The sequence below is a fragment of the Mustela putorius genome, unplaced genomic scaffold (assembly GCF_011764305.1).
Source record: "Mustela putorius furo isolate JIRA1106 unplaced genomic scaffold, ASM1176430v1.1 tig00000095_pilon_pilon_pilon, whole genome shotgun sequence".
Classification (NCBI taxonomy): domain Eukaryota; kingdom Metazoa; phylum Chordata; class Mammalia; order Carnivora; family Mustelidae; genus Mustela; species Mustela putorius.
The window spans coordinates 20,119,608-20,136,423 of NW_025421280.1; the positions used below are offsets into that span (position 1 = coordinate 20,119,608).

At 56.6% G+C, this 16,816-nt stretch overlaps 1 protein-coding gene across 5 annotated transcripts in view; it reads left to right on the plus strand.

Annotated features, from left to right (window-relative positions):
• Positions 1-560: 560 nt before the first annotated feature.
• POC1A (POC1 centriolar protein A) overlaps positions 561-16,816 on the plus strand; it is a 67,308-nt gene continuing 51,052 nt past the window's right edge. For 2 of the 5 annotated variants that reach the window (XR_001177452.2, XM_045079317.1), the window contains exons 1-7: positions 562-909; positions 3,127-3,211; positions 4,426-4,597; positions 4,997-5,176; positions 6,488-6,595; positions 7,523-7,638; positions 15,410-15,543. Coding sequence is in view for 4 of the 5 variants with exons in the window: in XM_045079317.1 (XP_044935252.1) it covers positions 892-909; positions 3,127-3,211; positions 4,426-4,597; positions 4,997-5,176; positions 6,488-6,595; positions 7,523-7,638; positions 15,410-15,543 (813 nt within the window). In the remaining variant the exon portion in view is untranslated. Of the gene's footprint in view, positions 910-992; positions 1,178-3,126; positions 3,212-4,425; positions 4,598-4,996; positions 5,177-6,487; positions 6,596-7,522; positions 7,639-15,409; positions 15,544-16,816 lie in introns of those variants that run through there. The other 3 variants (XM_004780066.3, XM_004780065.3, XM_013049767.2) reach the window with 3 other exon arrangements.

Below are 16,816 nucleotides of genomic sequence, written 5' to 3' on the forward strand. Positions count from 1 at the left end.
GCCTCAGGACACATATCTGGAAATGTCTCCTTTTCTTTTAAACATGTCATTTATAACCACTTCTCAGGGCCGAGGGTTCTGGAGAGGCCCAGGCTGCCTCACACTTCTCTGTATTACAAATGGGTAAACTGAGGCCTGGGCAGAGGTATTTCCCCTCAAGGTCACAGGTCACACAAGGAGGCAGGACAATAACAGAATAGAACCTAGGTTTCTCCATCCACGGAGAATCCCACGGATGTCATTCCAAGTGACTGGTGTTCTTTCAAATCGACACTTGTTTTAAGTTCGGAGGAGCGGACCATTTAAACTATCTCCGAGGGGTGACTAATTGGCCCGTAAGGCATTGGGCGACTACTTAGTTTCAAGGGCCCTTTAAGAGAACGCCCAAAGAATGACGCACGTGTCCTCCACTTCCGGGATCCATGAGGCCTTTCCAACGCGTGGTTAATCCCGCCCGGCTCTCAAGGTATCTTGGGAAAAGTAGTTCCAATTTCCTACATACCCTAGGTGGTGGCTGTCTTGAAACTGCATTTCCCAGAAGGCTGTGCTCGTGGCCTCGTAAACGGAGCTAGGGGTGGGCGGTGTGAACACCTCATCCTGCGTTTTATCATTTCTCAGGGGATTAGTGACAGTGGACGGAGATCTTTGGCCGCTACGTCCGTGGGCTGCTGGGCTAGCGGAGCTGTGCGCGGAGGCCGTGGAATCCGCCACACAGCTCTGCTTCCGGCCTGGGGTGAAAAAGCCGACGCGCTGCGTCTCCTTTAATCGCCGTGGGCGGGGCGTGGCGACGCGACCCGCGTTGCTATTGGCGGCGGTTGGGGGCGCGGAAACTGAACCGGCCGCAACGGCCGACGCAGCTTTCTCCAGCGCCTTGGGCGCCCCCGACCTGCCATGGCTGCACCTTGCCCTGTAAGTTCTCGCCGGCGGTGTTTGCCCGGCCTTAGTCTCCCCATTGGGACTGTAGGCGCCTGGCCCGAGCGATGGCTGCGAGGGGGCGAGTGGGACGCCGGGTTCCAAGCCAGTCTTCTCCAGCCGCTTGACGGTCTGTGCAGGGGTCGCTGGGTCGGGACACGTAGTGAGCACCTCCTGCGCGCCAGACCCTTTGCGGACTGCCGCGGCGGACCACCAAGTCCCTGCTCCCTGGATTCTCATCCTAGCTGAGGAGACGCTAGTACTAGTACGTTTCGACTGGAGGTCGGGCCGGAAGCCAGCTCCGGGCCTCACTGGCCTGAGTCTCATCATCCTGAGCAGTGGGTGGCTGGTCGGGGCTTTTTTGAGCGAACACTTGCTCGGACCGGACAGCTCAGGTGTGCATTGTGTTCTGGGCTGGGCGCCCCGAGTCCCAGGTTCCTCCAGAGGGAAGCACTCCCAGACCCCTCTTTTTGAGAGATTGTGTAAACATGTCTGGTCTTTGGGCTGGGTTGAGAGTCAGGAAGATCAGATGGTCCTCTGTAGAGCGGAACGCCTAGACTTAGGATCCAGGCTTTGTTTTGTTTTGTTTTGTTTTTTTAAAGATTTTATTTATTTATTTGACAGATAGAGAGATCACAAGCAGGCAGAGAGGCAGGCGGGGGTGGGGGGGGGAGCAGGCTCCCTGCTGAGCAGAGAGCCTGATGCAGGACTCGATCCCAGGACTCTGGGATCATGACCTGAGCCGAAGGCAGCGGCTTAACCCACTGAGCCACCCAGGCGCCCAGGATCCAGGCTTTTTGATCCCTATTCTAGCCCTTTCCACAAATCCCTCCCCACTTCTTTCCATATATAAACCACCTTTGGGGAGATGAGGAACCATAGAGCCTGGTGGGATGAGGAGTTGGGAAGGGTGTTGGGCGGTCTCAGGAGTCCCCTGGTCAGAGGTAGAACTGAACTTACCTAGAGGTGGACATTATCTTATTCTTGTTCTCCCAAGACGTTCAGATGTAGCAGTTGCTGCTCTGTTGGGGGCCCTCTCCCAGCTGCCACTCCCTTGAATGGGGGACTGGGGCAGGTGTGTTGGGGGTGGAGCTGGGCACAGGGCCCTGAGGGCCTTTGTTCTGGTTACAGCTCTGTGAGGTGGCATCAGTCTTACTCTGTTCCCAAGGACATTTTCTTTTCTTTTTTTTTTTTTTTTTACCAAGAAGAGGTTTTGCTGGGCTCCATGGTGTGCCCAGAATGCTTCTGATATTTAGGGAAGGGGAGATGTTTGCATGGCAGGACTGTGACTCTTCAAGTACTAAGAGAAGCTGCTGTTGGGTGGTAAGAGTCTCTAGAATATTTTCTCCATGTCTTCCTAAGCTGTGTCCTGAACAGCTGCTTCCTTGACCTCAGTAGAATGGTGGCACTGCCCCTTGGGGCCTGTCCAGGCTGACCTTTGGATTCATTGGCCAACACTGGCTACCAGTGAGATTGAAAGTGCAGAATCTGATTCCCGAAATGGGAGTTGCTGAAAGGTCCCCATTTCTTCTTCATTCTCTTAGAAACATTGCTTTGTTGAAATACTCACATGTCTTAAAATTCACCTTTTTTTTTTTTTAAAGATTTTATTTATTTATATGACAGAGACAGTGAGAGAGGGAACACAAGCAGGGGGAGTGGGAGAGGGAGAAGCAGGCTTCCCGCCGAGCAGGGAGCCCAACATGGGGCTTGATCCTAGGACCTTGGGATCATGAGCCAAAGGCAGACACTCAAACACTGAGCCACCCAGGTGGCCCAGATTTTTATTATTTTATTTTATGATTTTTAAAAGATTTTCTTTATTCATTTGAGAGGGGGAGAGGCAGGCAGAGGATGGGGAGTAGCAGACTCACAGCTGAGCAGGGAGCCGGACATGGGGCTCTATCCCAGGACCTGGAGATCATGACCTGAGCCAAAGGCAGACGCTCAACCATCTGAGCCACCCACGCACCCCACGATAGATTTTTATATATTGATCTTGCAACCTTGCTTAACTGGTTTATTAGCTCTATTAGTTTTTTAGCTATATGTTAGTTATAGTTATTTAGCTATATGAAAATCCTAAGGAGTTTTATATATAGGATCGTGTCTTGAGCATTTTTGAACCCTCCTGGCTGTTTGGAAGAGTCTTGACCCCTGGGGAAGCTCCTTCTTCATTCAAGTTTCACACATTTGACCCTGGCTTTCCAACAGGAGGACCCCTCGCTGGAGAGGCATTTTAAGGGCCACCGAGATGCAGTTACCTCCGTGGACTTCAGTCTCAATACGAAGCAGTTGGGTAAGAGGAGGCATCTTTTCCTAGGCGCTAGGTTATGCGCCGAGAAGGCGGAGTCTCTAGCTGGGAGGTGTGGTGTGAGGGGAGTAGGACACTGTGAGGACCCAGGTGGTTTGTCTAAATCTGCATCTGGCTTCAGCTGGTCACTGTCTGGTTGCTGGGCTCGGTGTCTCTGTGAACTGCATTCTGCATGCAGAGTGTGAGACTCAAGAGAGTCTGGGGGCCTTGACAAGGGCACGTAGCCTTGGGAGTGGGGCCCAGGGTCTGGGCTTTTCACTGCATATACCCCAGCCATCTCTTGGATCTGGCTGGTGGAATGGCCCTAAACAATGGCTCCGTTTCCTTGGGTCCTCAAGTCTGTTGTCCACAGCAGTATGGGGGCATCCAGTGAGAAGGGCGAAGAGCAGAGCCGCATACTCCCTACCCTTGTGCAGCAGCTGAGTACTCCTGCTTCTTGGTCGCTTGGGGGTTCTTATACAGCGTCATGGCTGCCGTTTTCTTGTTTGTTTCTTTTTTTTAATGCATTTTTTTTCTTTTTAAGATTTTACTTATTTATTTATTTGAGAGCGCGAAAGAGCACGGGTGTGCATGCGTGAACAAGTGGAGGGGAAGGAAAGAGGGAGAGGGAGAAGCAGACTCCCGGCTAAGAAGGGAGTCCAGGACCCTGGGATCCAGGACCCTGGGATCGTGACCTGAGTTGAAGGCAGGCACTTAACGACTGAGTCACCCAGGTGCCCCTGCTTTCTTCTTTCTATGGACAAGACTCCCCCTTCATCCCATGGTCAGGGTCCCCTGCCAGAGGCTGCTGGTCACTATAGATGAAGAACAAATGAAGTCATTTGATCTATCTTGGGGAATCTCTAGGTTTCTGACTAACTTGGCCCCTCTCAATGGTAGAAGGCCATTGGGTTGGGCTGGTAGGAATTGCTGTTTACTACCCTTAGGGTGTGACTATGTGGGTCCCCACGGGGGATGAGTTTTGTCAGAGGCCTGCTGGGTTGCAGCCTCGGGCTGGCATGTGAAGGGCATCTCTTGGCTTCACTCCCCTGTTGCTGCTCGGGCTTGCTGCTTGGAGAGCTGACAGCCCATCGATGCTCCAAACCCAGGCTTAGCAGTCGCTGGAAGTGTGATGTGTCTCCTGTCCCCTCACCCCATCGTCCTGCTCAGAGGCTCGTGGCCCACCAGAGCTGAGGGTCACAGCATCCCTCCTTCCTCAGCCAGTGGCTCCATGGACTCATGCCTCATGGTCTGGCACATGAAGCCCCAGTCACGCGCCTACCGCTTTGCGGGCCACAAGGATGCTGTCACCTGTGTGAACTTCTCCCCTTCGGGACACCTGCTGGCCTCAGGCTCCCGAGACAAGACCGTCCGGATCTGGATACCCAATGTGTGAGTTACAGACTTGGAAGGGCTTATCTGAGCCTGCGGCCCTGGTGCCAGAGCTGTCCCCACTCAGGTCCCACCCTGGCTCTGGACTTGTCTCGGTGGGCATCTGCCCGACTTCTGAAGAGGGGCTGTCAGAAGCTGGGGCTCTGGTTGGGGCCCTCCCCGCCGGGTCAGGAGAGGGATTCGGGGCTTACCACTGTCATCCCGCCAGGGCTCCCATCTGATGCTGCTCATGCATGGCAGGGTGGGTGGTGGTTCTGGCCTTCCTTGTCGGGGGGCTGGGGCGGCAGGCCTGCACTGACGTCGGGAGGGGCCCCTGTGGGGTGGGGAGAGCATCGATGTGCTCACGGGCCCTCTGGTCACCGCTCTGGGTTTCCTGAGTCGAAGTACTCGTGCCCGCAGCAAAGGCGAGTCTACCGTGTTTCGTGCCCACACGGCCACAGTGAGGAGTGTCCACTTCTGCAGCGACGGCCAGTCTTTCGTGACGGCCTCCGATGACAAAACGGTGAAGGTGTGGTCAACTCATCGCCAGAAATTCCTGTTCTCCCTGAGCCAGCACATCAACTGGGTCCGCTGTGCCAGGTGAGCCTCGTCCTGGCCCAGGTCCCTTGGAGGGACCCGGGCCTTGAAGGGCCCTGAGGCGCTGCTGGGCGCCCGTGTAGCATGACCTTGGGCACACTAGTTCCTCTTCCATATTCCCGAGCCTCAGTTTCCTTATGGGTGAAATGGGAGCAGAGAAGTTGTCACTTTGTGAATTGTCGAGGAGCTTCTAGCTCACACGTGGCAAGTGAGTTCATTGCCAGCCACGACTGAGTGTGTCACATCTGGGCTGATGTGGCTGGAAGCACGTCAGCAGGGGCTGTTTTGGAGCAAGAGCGACAAGGTGATGTCGCTTCTACCTCACTACGATTTCTGTTCCCTTTTCACGGCAGTCCTGCAGGCCACATGGTGTCATTCCCACTTTGCGGATGAGGACAGGAAGGCTCAGGACAGCGCCAGTATCTTGCCCCTGGGCGCTCGCTGGGTTAGTGGCAGAGCTGGGATTTGAACCTGCGGTCTACCGCTCAGAAGTTGATTTTGCTTGAGCTGCTGGATGGGGGTCGAGGCTTCTGAGGAGGCTGGTCTGGAGGCTGGTTCTCCCTTTGCTGTGGTGGGGCAGTGCTGTGGGGATGGGGGCCAAGTCACCCAGAGGACATTTCAGGGGCCAAGGATCGTGGGTGTAGATGAGCCCGCTTTTAGGTATTCTGATCCTTTCTCTGTAGATCTCTGCGCTCCAGAGGAAGAGGTTGGGAGGGCTGGGGATTCTGGGAAACAAAGGGAGTCGGAGATCAGGGCCTATTACAGTGTTCTTCTGGAGACCCCACGCAAGTTACTTCTTCTCAGGGCACCTTTGTCCTGGGAGGTCCCTGACTGCTCCGAGAGGCCTCACCATTGGGCTCCTGAGAATAGGAGTCAGGCCAGCAAACAAGTGTGGAACCTACACCAGCCTTCGTGGGTGGGTCCCTAGGACCTCCACACACTTTTGTCCTTAGATGGTGCTCCAAGTCAAAAGTGAACTCAGGGGTCCTGGGAACAGGATAACGATGCTGATGGTGGCTTCGGGACACCTTCATGCTAATAGCATCAGCCATCAGCACACACTTTGCCACATGCCATGTGCAGTGCTGGGGGCCTCATGTGAGCGACGCTGCTCCCCGCTCCCCACAAGGTAGGTCCCATTCTTACCCATCTCCCAGAGGGAAAGCCGCTTGCCTGGGATTGCTCAGGACCGGAGCAGGGCTCATTGCTTTGGCTGGTTCTGGAATCAGGGGATGGGCAGGGCAGGAAGGTGGCTGTGGAGGACAGCGTGCCGCGTCCACAGTGGTGATGTGACTTGTGCTCTGCCTGGTTCAGGTTCTCCCCTGACGGGCGGCTCATCGTGTCTGCCAGCGATGACAAGACTGTCAAGCTGTGGGACAAGACGAGCCGGGAGTGTGTCCACTCTTACTGTGAGCATGGCAGGTAAGTCACTGGACGCTGTCATCCTCCTGCAGGTGTTCAGGAAGAGCATGGACCTAGGGACAAAGGGGCCCCAGTGGCCTTATGTGGGGCCACGTTTCTGCCACTCTCTGTCTCTGGATTCTTTCCTCTGTGAGCAGGAGGTTCAGCCTCATCCCCATCCCCACAAATATGAGGGGCTAACTTCAAGGCATGTGATGCTTGGGGCCGCTCTTCCCAGTTCTCAGACTGGTGACTTGTCTCTCTCAAAGAAGGTGACCCCAGACCTCCCCACATCACATTAGTATGTTACTTACCTATGGTGATGGTTTTATCAATGACAGGCTTGTCAGGTTCTTGTAAGTTCTTGGTGGTGGTTCCCATTGTGCCACATCATCGGGAGAGGCAGGGGCCTGCACTGGAGCTGGACCTCCCCTATTCTCTCCTCGATGAACCCCAGGGAGCCCAGGGCCAAGCTCCTCTGGAGAACTAGCCACGATGCCAGCCTGGGTGTCACGTGTGGGCATACTGGGGGACCTTAGCCTGTCTCCTGGAGATAGGTCAACCAGTGGTCTTGGGGTCCTGCTGGCCCTTTGCCCTCAGTGGGCAGGGCCTGTCCTGCCTCCCGTTTTGATGAGGGCTCTAGCTCTGACTCAGAACACCCTGAGTCATCAGCTGACCTCTGGGCTGAGGACTACTTTCTCTATTTGTATTTAGAAGTGGCTGCTGGGATTTGCTCCCTGGTGAGTCCACGTCCAGTACCTGCTACTGTTCTCACCCTCTCCTTGCTATCTCTTGGCCCCTGGTAAAGAAACAGGGCAAAAGGGAGGTCTTCTGTGTTTGGGGAATAGTCTGAGCAGATGTGCATGGTTAGGAAAGGATTGGATGTCTGGGGTCTGTTCAGAGCCCGGATGGTTCTTCTCTAGCCTGTGGCGGCCACTTTCTTTGCAGCTTTGTCACCTCCGTGGACTTCCACCCCAGTGGCACATGCATCGCCGCCGCCGGCATGGACAACACGGTGAAGGTGTGGGACGTGCGGACACACCGGCTCTTACAGCACTATCAGCGTGAGTGGCCATGCGCCGCCGTGGCAGGGCTGCGTGGGAGCAGGCAGCAGGCTTGTCACTCTGGTGCTGAAGTGGCCCTGAGGATGGCCCCGGTCAGTGGGGAAGAGCCCTGGGCCTGCTGGGATCTCCCGTGGTCTGTAGTCTGTGTCGTGGCCATACTGGCTCAGAACACTGGCCTGGAGGTGGAGTGTGGCACTAGCTGGTGTCCCCCAAGCCCTCTGGGAATCTTACACATGCTGTAGGGCGAGATGAGGAGTTCGTGGGGGATGTCTGGCCAGGGCCCTGCTCACGGGCCACTTCTCAGGGGCTGCCTGTGCTACTGGCCTAAGGCAAAGGGGGCAGGTCTGTCAAAAGAAGTCAGTGTTTATGCGATCTTGGCCACCTCTGGCCTCATGGTGTCCTCCATAGATACAGAGCCATGAACCAGATGGAGGGTCCACTTAGGGTAGAGACCAGGCTCAGGAGACAGCCCCAGGGATGTGTGACCTGATCTAGCGGTAGCCCTTGGGAGGCAGAGTGGCAGGCAGTCAACATGGGCCACATCAGGCTCCAGCTTGGGGGTGGGGGAGGGACGGATTTGGTATGATTAGGATGAGCTAGCCGAGGGTACTGGAGTATGGAATTGTCTTGAGAGCAGGTGTGACTGGGCAGGGCCCTGAGCCACCTCAGTTGTGGGGATGGGGCCAGGGAAGGAAGCTGGTGAGGTCCATGGGAGGAACTGGGGCAAAGTGCAAGGGGCAAAATGGTGGGTGGGCCCGTGGCCGAGACTGGGGAGGGGGAGAGCTGGAGTTGCTTGAGGACCTGTGGTCGTTGACTTGGGACTAAGTTTATTTATTTTTTTAATTTTTATTTATTTTTATTTTATTTATTTATTTGACAGACAGAGATCACAAGTAGAGAGAGAGGAAGGGAAGCAGGCTCCCTGCTGAACAGAGAGCCCGATGTGGGGCTCAATCCCAGGACCCTGGGATTATGACCTGAGCCAAAGGCAGAGGCTTTAACCCACTGAGCCACCCAGGTGCCCCTGGGATTAAGTTTAAAGTCCATGGGCTATGTTCCAGAATTCACACCTGAAAATGGGGAGGATGTGTCTGGACAAAGGTGTGGGACTTGGGGTTCAGAGCTCTCCTTTCTACCCGCTCTGAGCCCTTCTTAGCTGATTCTCAGATGTTGAGGATGGCACTTTCTTGAGGTAACCGATGTGAGAAGATCTTCCAAGAAGAGGGAGAGGCTCCTGGTCTTAAAAAGCATTTGGTGGAGGGTGGGCTCTGCAGCCAGTCTCTGCATTCCTAGTTTTGTGATGTTGGGCAGGTCACTTGACTCCTCTGGGCACCCTGGGACAGTGATGGGGTCTCCTTCGCAGATGGTGTTCGTAGGGTAACAAGGTGGTCTGGAACCAGGTGCTGTGTTCATGATGCCCAAGTTGCCAAGTCTGGGTCCTGGAGATCCCGGAGGAGGGAGTCTGGCCTGCACTGCCCTACACCACCACCAGGTGGCAGGGGCTAGCCGCATAACTGGTTCCTTCCTCCCCAGAGCCCCGTGTTTGTCATAGCCAGGGTCCCAGACGGGGCTTCCAAAATAGAGCAGCAATGCATCTGCCCTCTACTTGGAGACCACAAGTCTCCTTCCCCTTCTTCAGGCTTTAGAGGCCTCTCTTCTGCTCTGGGCCAGGCCTGGGTTAGAGAATGGGCACATCTGCACGGTTAACTAGGGGAAGGTTGGTGGGTATGGAGGAGCACTGGGCAGGAAGGTGCCCCTGAGTGTGGGGTCAGGAGAGAGGGGAAGGGAAGGTGATGAGGCACTGCAGGTTGGGAGTATAGGCTCTTTCCTATCTGTAACTGGGGTGGTAATAATACCTTATGGGGTTTGTGAAGCTCTGTTGGGGGAATCCACGTGAGTCCCGGAAATGTGGTTTGTACCACAGAAGTATTTTTCTTTTAATTTTTTGTTTAATTTTTTTTCACCACATAAGTCTTGACACTGAGGGGAGAGGATGTCTAGGCGACCCTGGGAGGGTCCAGCTTCACCTCTGATGGATCAGGAGCATGGGTCTGGGTTTGTAGAATACACCAGCAGGTACCCATTGGGGAATGCCATACTCTGACCTATGGTCCCAAAGATGCAGTCTGGCTGGCCGTGCTGGGACTGGTCATTGTTCGAGGAGTGAAGGTCTGTCTGGGAGGACAGCAGTGCTGGGAGGTCTGCATGGGCGTGGGAGGGGGGGAGTTGATGCATTTGGGTGACTGGTGGATGGGCCGTTTGCACCCAGTGTCTGAGTGAGGGCCGGGTGTCTGAATGGGGCGGGGATGGGGCCCAGAGGGATAGGTTTTGGAGATTGACTAGAGTCAGGAGGTCATGCTGTGGGTTGAGCAGCCAGCTGGGCCCAGGAATCGGGGGGCTTGAGAGGGGCTGAGGCCATATCCTGGGTCCCTGCGATTGAGGGGCTACGGAATGGAAGGTCCACAAAGCAGCCAGAGTGAGGGGTAGAAGCCCTCTCTCCCAGTATGGGAGGGCTGAAGGGGCAGAGCCAGAGGCACGAAGGAGCACAGCGTCTCCTGAAGAGTGTGATTGAGAGGAGGAGTGATGTAAGGCAGTCGAGGAGGGTGCCGGCTGCTGGAGAGAGGTCCCTGGAGTTCTTGAGGGGGCAGGCTTGGCAGTGGATGGGCATGGGAGGTCAGTGACTGGCAGGGCTGGGGAGGTGGTGGGAGGGCTCAGGTGGTACCAGGAGCCAAGCCCTGAGGGGACCGGAGGTGCAAGAGGCTGACAGGCCCTGCAGAGAGATTTCAGTGGGTTTTTTTGCTGTTGTTCTTTGCTCCTGTGACAGAACCACCGGCGTCTTGTTCCTAAGCCACCCTAATATAGATCAGACACCTGGGTGGCTTGGAATACCTCAGCTCCCTGCCCAGTGCATGGTGCATGGGGCAGCAAACTCATTCCACTGGCTCTAAGCTCACCCTCTAGGGCTCCAGGAGAGCCTGGTGGATCTGAGGACATTGGCTGGGGGATGGAGCCCTCACTTTTCTGCTGCTTGAGGGCATGGCTAGGTCTGCTTAGGTCTAGCGGCTTCCCTTAAGGGCTCCATGGCTGAACTTTCTTCCTGTGAGGCTCCCCCTCGCCCCTTCATGGCTGCTCCCTCATCCTTAGAGGAGCTGTTTGGAGGCTGGTTCCGGAGAAGGACTTCTGGCACTCTGGTAGCACATGCCTGAACTCTTTAAGGTTCCCAACCCCTGGAGGAATGTTTTTAAGGCTGCCGTGATCCCTCATGTCTCTCTTGGTGACTCTGGATGAGTTCCAGGCGTTCCTGGGTAGGCTTGGGGCACGTGAGATTGTCGGGCTTTTCTGAGACCCTTTGATTCCTGGTACTGTGTGTGGTCAGCAAGCCCAGCCTGCCCATGTCCAGCTGCCCTGTGGTTGCGTGCATCAGAGAGGATGCTTTCTGTCCTGTGCTGGGTCTTCGGGACTTAATTCGGGCAACAGCAGGCAGCTGGCACCATTTGTCTCAGGCAAGGAGTTTTTGGCTCTAGCCTGTCACTGTGGGGAGCGGTTCTGGTTTCCCAATTCAGCAAGGAGACAGTGGGGCTACTGGAGCCCTGGGGGTGCCGGGCCCCACGGAGGTGGGTTCCGCTCCATATGCTCTGAGCCCACATTAAGGCTGTTCAGACATCTGAGCAGCAACCCCCATCCGGAACTCACAGTGCGGTTTGTGGCTCACAGGCACGTGTGGGTCCGCTGTCCAATGATGGGCTGGGGGTGGGGGGTAGGCGAACAGGACAGGGCTACTCCCCATTTCACAGATGGGCAGTTTGAGGCTTGCCCATGGTCCCGCAGCTGGGAAGCTGGGGATCTGAATCTCCAACAGAAGGCCTCTGAGTGTAGCGACCACATGCTGGCTTCCTTACACCATGTTGGATCTCGTGATTTGCTTCCTGAGGTCCCTGGGAGATTGTGGCTCAGCCTTCTCCCGACATTCTAGTTAGAGCTCAGAGTCCCAGGTTCTCTGTTCCCTGGCTCCTACCACACCCCTCCACCCTACCCCAGATGTGGTCATGGAGGGTCTTCAGGGGGCTGTGCAGTCAGTGGGGCAGGCCTGTGTTCTTTGCTTGACATTTGGAGACCAAAAGCGTTGGTCAGGAGAGCAGAGCACTGTCCCACATAACCTGGCCTTCCCACATGGCATCCCTAAGTGGGCATTTATGGGACATTCACACCGAGGCAGGTTTTGAGCACCCTTCCCTGCTGGTTTCAGAGCACTGTCATTGTGTGACTCCGTGGCCCCTGGAAACCCAAGGTCGCTGGTGACGCCAGTGGCACGTTGTGAGAAGCCGCCCCGGGTGAAGAGAGCCGAGCCCTTTGTGAGGGTGGTGGACTGGGCCTCGGCCTGGTGGGGCCTGTCTTACAATGCTACCTCCTTACAAAGCTACATCCTGGGTAGCTTTGTGTGGGTGCCTGGGACTTCTCTGGGCCCCCTGCTCCGTCTGGAGCCCACTGGGGAGTGGGCTGGGTTTGTGGAGGGCTTGTACTTGCAGGGCTGTGTAGGCAGCGGGATTGTAGGTACCTAGGACTCTCCTAATGCCACATGCTGCCCATAAGTGATGGTTAGTTCCCAGTGCATAGGGTCAGGGTCTGCAACGGCCTCCGTCCCACCCTCTCTGGGCTCCTGGTGACGTGTAGAATCTTGATGTTGGCGTGTTTCTGACCGTGGGTTGGAATGTCTTCCCTGGGACAGCCCATGCCCCGCCTCCCCCCTTTGCGGCATTGGAAGTAAGAAGAGGGCCTGCAAGCTTTGAGCTTGATCAGAAGTGGATTGTTCTGGACAGTCACTGCTTGGGACTTTATGGCGGGAGCCTCCCTGGGGGACTGTTGTGCAGGGCTGATTCTTCGGATGAGGCCTCCCTAGAATGTGTCTCCCACCTCCATGGAGCGGGAAGGGCTGCCCCAGGCTGGCGGGGCGGTGGGAGAGGGAGGAGCATGGGGAGGGCTAGGCAGTGGGTCCTGCTATCTAATACATCCTCATCCCTCAGGCTGAATGCTCTTCTGGAGTAAATGGTTCCAGCTGTTTTCATCCCAGCAAGGAGAGCTTTGATATTCCTGCCGTTTAAAATGGACCAGGACTTGTGGTACCCGTCTCTGGGGGAGATTCTCTCTGTGGGGTAGACTGGTCCAGCTGGGAGGCCCTGCATGGTATCCACATCCTGACCAGCCGCCCTGGCAGTGTGGGGAAGCCCTGGACTCCGTGAGCTCGCCCTCCCCTGATCCACACCCTCCTGCCCCCACTGCTGCTCTGCCAGCTTTGCCTCGGCTGGGGTGGGGTGGCGTTCATTCCAGGACAGGCTGCCAAGGGCCATAGAAATGAGAATAGCGTGTCCTTCTCCAGGCGCAGGGAGGTAGATGGGCCAGGAGCAGCATTTGAAGGGGTCCTGGGGACGTAGAGGTGGGGCAGGCTGCCTCGCAGAGCTGTCCCACTGGGGGGCTGAGGGGTTAAGGGTGGCGGGGCTCCCCTCCTCCCACCCCACTTTCACTACCAGCGTGAGGCAGCAATCTGGCGAGCATCAGTGGCCACTTGGGAGCACAGGGCCCTAGCTCTTAGCTTGTAGACACCCGACCTAGAGGGCTGGTGGGAGGGTGCTGAGCCAGACTGGGCTCCTGCCTCCCTGGGCATGACTCACTCTTTGCGGGGAGGGAAAGATTCACTTTTTATCATTCACCCAGTTGTGTAATCACAGTGACTGTATTCTGATGGTTAAAAAAAAAATCTGGGATACCTGGATGGCTCAGTCGGTTAAGTGTCTGCCTTCAGCTCTGGTCATGATCCTGGGGTCCTGGGGTCGAGCCCCACACTGGGCTCCAGCCCCACACTGGGCTCCCTGCTTGGTGGGCAGCCTGCTTCTCTCTCTCCGCCTGCCTTCCCGCCCTGCTTTGCACATAAATGTGCTCTCGCTCTCTCTCAAATTAAAAAAAAAATTTGGAAGTATACAGAATAAAAATGAGAAGTCCCATATTCCAGTCCTCTCCGGAGGACTCTATAGAAGGTCTCTATTTGGGGCTTCTGTCCACTTCCCTCTGCATGTGCGTGTCCCCTTCCACATGTGGGTACTGGCAGTCACATTCTGTTACGAACGTTCTTTCTGCTTCTGCTTGTGGTTGGCTCCTGCCTGTTCAGTTCCCGCTGGGGTCAGCTGTGGCTGAATTCTCTGGCTCTCCATGCCCCAAGTCTTAGCAAACACTGAGAACTCTGACCTCGCCCACCCCCGACAGCCTCGAGTGTGGGGAGTGCGGCAGGCTGAGGGCTCTGTCCTCTGTTTCTGTGGAGCCCCTGTCAGTGCCTCTGCAGGCTGGCTTGCAGAGCTCTGGTGCCTGGAGAGTACTCAGACGGAAACACTGTGTTATGTAAAGCCCTGGCTGTCTCCCCTAAGTGTGCTTGGGAGCTTGTACCCACACTCCCCAGACATGCTGGCACATTAGCTGGGCTGGTGTCTGGGGGGGCTCCCTGTACCCCTGTGGGCTTTGCGGATGGCCAACCTGTGGTGGGTGTGTTTCTGGCCTAACGCTGGTTGTTGCATCCTCCCAGGGCCAGGCTGAGGGGCTGGTTTTAGAATTTTTCTTTCTGTTTGTAGCAGTTCTGATTCGGCAGGCCACGGTTATCTCACCCTCACTGGTGTCCCCGACCTGGCCCATGGATGAAGGCACTGAGGTCTTAAAGCAACTTCTTTAAGAAGATGTAAGGTAGCCGGTGTCACGTTGTCGTCCCCACATGGCCTGCCTGGGTCCAGCTCACCAGCCGCTTTCTGAGTCCTGCTCAGTGTCAGGCGCTGAGTCAGGACCTGACACAGCCCCTGCCTGGTAGAGCACATAATCTCATGGGGGACCTGGCCACAAGTCAAAGAGCTACACCGAAACGTGAAAGACTGCGGTGAAGAGTGCACCCACTGGAGCCTCGTGGTGCTTCGGGGGGACAATTCAAGGGGGTGGCTCTGATGAGATCGGGAGGCTTCCTGGAGGAGGTGACTGAGCAGTGAGCTGCAAGGTCGGGGCTGGAGATGGGCAAGAGTCTCCCAGCTCTGTGTGGAACAGCTGGGGAGCTGACGGGCCGGGGTGGCTGGATTGCGCAGAGTGAGTGTCCCTGGGATGGGGGAGCTCAGGCCGGGCCACTGGGGGAAAGAGTCACACGGATGAAGGGGAGCTATGGAGTGGGTAAAGTGGCAGGACCTGGAAGCTGTGGGTGACAGCCAGGGCAGCAGAGAGACCCATCAGGGACAGAGGCCAATGGTAGGCCCCTTCCCACTGCGCCCCAACCCGTGGGTGCTGAGGTAGAGTAGGAGAAGCGGACACAGCATGTCAGGGTGCTTGCTCAGGGTCCTACGGTGAGGGACAGTGGGGAGGCCGGATCGGAAGCCAGGCCTCACTGGCTCCGGAGTGTGCATCTCACCATCTGCCTGCCTGCTCCGATCCCCCATTCGGTTTCCCCTAAGTAGTGGTCAGAGAGACAGAGTGGACACTACGTTTGAGCACTCCGTTCTGCTCCAGCTCGACCGCTCCATGCGCTGAGGACAGGCATCAGGAGACACAGGGCAGGCGGGAGCCCATGTGACAAGGGCACGGACAAGTCCTCTACCTCTCCCAGGGGCTGTTGTGGGGCTTCCCTTGTCATCAGAGCTGTGGCCACCCTGGCCTGGCTCCGAGCCAAGCCTTGGCTGGCCCCAGTCACCCATCTTCAGGCTCCGGCTGCATCCCCGGGCCTCTTGCCAGCGCCTGACTGACGTCCCCCCTCTAGTGCACAGTGCAGCGGTGAATGCCCTCTCCTTCCACCCGTCTGGAAACTACCTGCTCACCGCCTCCAGCGACTCGACCCTGAAGATTCTGGACCTCATGGAGGGCCGGCTGCTCTACACACTCCATGGGCATCAGGTGAGGGCATCAGCCTGGTGCTCGGTGCTGTGGAGGGAGGTGGAGGTGCCGTCTCGAGGCCCATGTGGGTCTAGGGAGAGGCCCTTCCCTTGGCACCCCCGCTGGGGTTGGTTTCTGTGGTCCCCTCACAGCCTGGGCAGTGGGGTAAGATGCAGAAACAGGTTCACCCCTCACAGGACCTATGACCTCTGGCAGAAGTGCTGGGGCTGGTACTATAGCTGAGAAGGGAGTCCAGGGGTTAACTTTGAGGGTGGGAGAGGCATCTGGACATGGTCACACTTCCCCCACGGGGCTGCATGGAATCTGTCCCTCAGTGACCTCCAGTGTCCCTTGGGTCCAACATTTGAGTAGAGGCCTGGAACCCCTGCCTTGAATGGGGGTCTTCTGGGGGTTCTCCAGACACATTGTCTTTGGAGACAGAAACCACAGGTGTCTCTCAGGCAGGTGCTAAGGGAGGAAATCTTCGTGGGTGTGTGTGTGTGTGTGTGTGAGTGTGCGCGTGCGTGCACGTGCGTGTGCGTGCACGTGCGTGCACGTTTGTGAATTCCTGGAATTGAATGGAGGGAGCAGAGACCTTCTCTCGGAGTGACTTTTGCCAGTGTAGCCAGTGGCCTGGACTCCGTGGGCGGCCACTGACCAGCACTAGCACTAGCCCCTGTGCGCAGGCCATGGGAAGGTGGGCTGCTTCCAGCGCCCAGTCAGGAAGTGTGGCTGAGCAGAACAGTCATTGGAATGTCTCCAGTTGGGACATAACTGCCACCACCAAAGGGGGCAGGGAGTACGGAGACCAGAGCTTTCTTTCAGTTCATCCCCTTCTCCACTTGTGAGAGAGAGGCAGGCAAAGGGGAAAGCGGGAGTGGACTGTTGAGGGCTGAGGGAGGCCTGCTGTGCTCATGCATCTCGTGCTGGCAGCAAGGTGTGAGGCGTCCAGGCTGGGGCTCTGGTTTCTCCTGCCCTCTGAGTCGGCCATGTGGGGACCATTGGCCATGGCTTGGGGAGGGGGCGGGGAGGGTGGGCCTTTTCTTCTGCTCTCTTGGGACTTGGAAGGCTGCCTGCTCCCCTCAGCCCATGGTGACCACTTGTGCTCCCTGTCACATGTCTGGAGTGCAGGACCGGTGGTCCCCTCCCCGCAGCGGCCGGCCCATCTAGGTGTAGTATCTGGCCTCCAGGTGACTGCTGGGAAGCCACCCTGTCTGCCCTTTGGCAAATCGGTTGTTCAGACTCATGTGTAACCGGTTTGAGCTCTTCAATAACCAGGAGGATATTTTAAAAC